The sequence below is a fragment of the Nannospalax galili genome, unplaced genomic scaffold (assembly GCF_000622305.1).
Source record: "Nannospalax galili isolate Female #2095 unplaced genomic scaffold, S.galili_v1.0 scaffold7, whole genome shotgun sequence".
NCBI classification, from domain to species: Eukaryota; Metazoa; Chordata; class Mammalia; order Rodentia; family Spalacidae; genus Nannospalax; species Nannospalax galili.
Genome location: NW_008359081.1, coordinates 5,401,051 through 5,403,630, shown reverse-complemented (window position 1 = coordinate 5,403,630; position 2,580 = coordinate 5,401,051). Strand labels below are relative to the sequence as shown.

The window sequence follows — 2,580 nt, the reverse complement described above, 5'->3', positions numbered from 1 at the left end:
AATCCTAAGATTCATATGGAAGCACAAAAGACCTCGGATAGCCAAAGCCCTGAGCACTAAGAGCAATTCTGGGGGGATTACTATAGATTTTCAGCTGTATTACAGAGCTATAGTCATAAAAACAACATGGTACTGGCACAAAAATAGATCCATAGGTCAATGGAATAAAACTGAAGACCAAATATGAGTTGTGGGAAATGGGCACGTCTGAAGCCTACAAGATGGCGCCCTGGCACTTATCCAAGCCCTGTGGCTCCCAGTTTTTTATCCCACCTCGTGCATGGGCACTAAGACTGATCACGCATGCGCCTCAGACTGACCAAGTGTGTCAGCCTGCATGATCAGTGAGCCTCTACCTATCAGTTGCTGAGTCGCAGGCGTGCCACCCTGCTGCACGTGTACTCATTGGACAGTGAGTGAGGGATGGGCTTGGGGATTGTATATAAATGCTTCGGAAGTGCGCAATAAGGAGAAGCTTCTTGAACCCTTCCTTGGTGTACGTGTCATTCTTCCTCGATTCTGCTGGACGGGATCACGGTTTGGGGCATTTGGTGGCCCCTATGGGGAATTTTCTTCTGCAGCTGCAAGGTAATATATGAGAAGGTCCGCTTTATAGCAGCGGAGATCTAGCTATAGTTAAGTTCCCTAGGTAGAGGGACGGAGAGAGAAAAGTCCACAATAGTGTGGCGAAGCTGAGAACCATGGGATCTACTTTGTCCAAAGAAAAAGTAAAGACAGCTTTACTGAAGCTGTTAAAGAAACGGGGAATAAGGCTTAAAAATGAAACTGTACAAAAGTTCTTAGATGCGGTGGCGCATCACGCTCCATGGTTTTTGGAGGAGGGATATATCAATTCCTCCTCCTGGGGCAAACTTGGTGAAGATCTCAAAAGGGTCGATTCACCAGGAGTACTTCCCCCCGGTGCGCTGGCCATCTGGACCCTAGTGCAATCTTGCCTGGGTGACGCCTCTGGAAAGTTTGAGGAGGATATCGTGAACAGGGCCCAGGCTCTAGAGGAGTTACAAGAGGAAATATCTCAACAGGCTGAAGGAAGCTCTGTTAGCAATGAGGAAGTAGAGGAGAAGAGCTGTTCTGGGGAGGAAGAGGAACTAGGCGAAGGGGACTTGGAATCTCTCTTCATGAGATTAGAAGTGATGGGGGGCCGTAGTAAGGAAAAGAGGAGGCCCAGACTGATAAACTTAGGTGATCACCGCGAGGACCCTCTACCTTCGCCTTCTGCTCCGCCAGGTTATCCTGACTTCCAGAAGGGTGGCGGGCCGCTTCTTTGGGGAAGTGGCCGTTCTTATAATGCTCAGACTTGGGCAAAAGTCACTTCCTATCTGGGAGCATTCCCTGTGTTTCAGGATCAGAATAATCAGAGGATATACGAACCTCTAGACTGGAAAATAATTCAGAGGCTGAAAGAGTCCATCTCCACATATGGGACTCAGGCTGCCTATACCATTACACAAGTTGAGAGTCTTCAAAGGAATTGTATGACGCCCTTCGATTGGCAAAATTTGTGTAGGGCAGTCTTGTCAGAGGGAGCATATCTTAACTGGAAAGCTGCCTACCTGGAATATTGTGTGGAACAAGCTGCAACTAATGCGGCAAACGGTCAACCTGCATGGCGTGTTAACATGCTAATGGGGCAAGGCAACTTTGTGAACCAGCAGACTGGGTATCCTGTACAAGTTTACAATCAAATTAATGAGATGGTGGTTAAAGCATGGAAGATGCTCTCAGGGACAGGAGACCTTGGATCTAGTCTGTCTAAAGTATTACAGGGACCTAATGAGCCTTTTTCAGATTTCTTGGCAAGGCTAGTGGAGACGGCCTCACGGGTGTTCCCCAACGTGGATGCAGCGATGCCCTTAGTCAAGCAGCTGGCCTATGAGCAGGCAAACAAACCATGTAGGGATGCCATCCGGCCTTATAAACAGAAAACATTGGATGTTTGGATAAAAGTTTGTAGAGATATTAATGAAACAGTAATCCAGGGGCAAGCTTTGGCTGCAGCTATTGTAACTGGACTAAGAGGAGGTCCGTTGAATTTGGGACAGGGATCGTGAAAGCAAATTAGAGAGGGATGTTTCAGCTGTGGTCAAGTAGGGCATTTCAAGAGGGAATGTCCAAATTATGGTCCCTCAACACAAGTAGGAGGACGTCATCAGAAGCGGGCCCCATCACCTGCACCACGTCAACCTAATCTCTGTCCTCGATGTCAAAAGGGGAACCACTGGGCAGGAGACTGCAAATCTAAATTCGACATAGTTGTCAGGCCGCTTGGCCCGGTGCAACTTGGTGCCCGGCCAAAAAACGGCACGAGGGGCCCACCTTCTCAGGGCCCTCAAATATATGGGGCAATGCAACAAACAATGGGTCCTCCGGAGAAATGGCCAGTCATGCAACAAGTTCCACGTTGCACGGGGTTATGGAAGCCTCTAGAGGAGCCACCCCAGGAAGTGCAGGACTAGACCTCTGTGCCACCACCCGACTCATACTAACTCCTGAGATGGGAACTCAGGCCCTTCCATCTGACTGTCACGGGCCTTTACCAAAAAATACAGTTGGTTTACT

The 2,580-nt window shown here is 48.6% G+C and overlaps 1 protein-coding gene across 1 annotated transcript; it reads left to right on the top strand.

Annotated features, from left to right (window-relative positions):
• Positions 1-701: 701 nt before the first annotated feature.
• On the top strand, positions 702-2,072 carry LOC108490178 (endogenous retrovirus group K member 7 Gag polyprotein-like). Its single transcript, XM_017795497.1, has one exon. It carries the CDS (start codon positions 702-704, stop codon positions 2,070-2,072), a length of 1,371 nt encoding a protein of 456 aa, XP_017650986.1.
• Positions 2,073-2,580: the final 508 nt, after the last annotated feature.

What these genes read in the sequence shown, in the direction of transcription:
- LOC108490178 (XM_017795497.1), top strand. Translation starts at nt 702, where the DNA reads ATGGGATCTACTTTGTCCAAAGAAAAAGTAAAGACAGCTTTACTGAAG.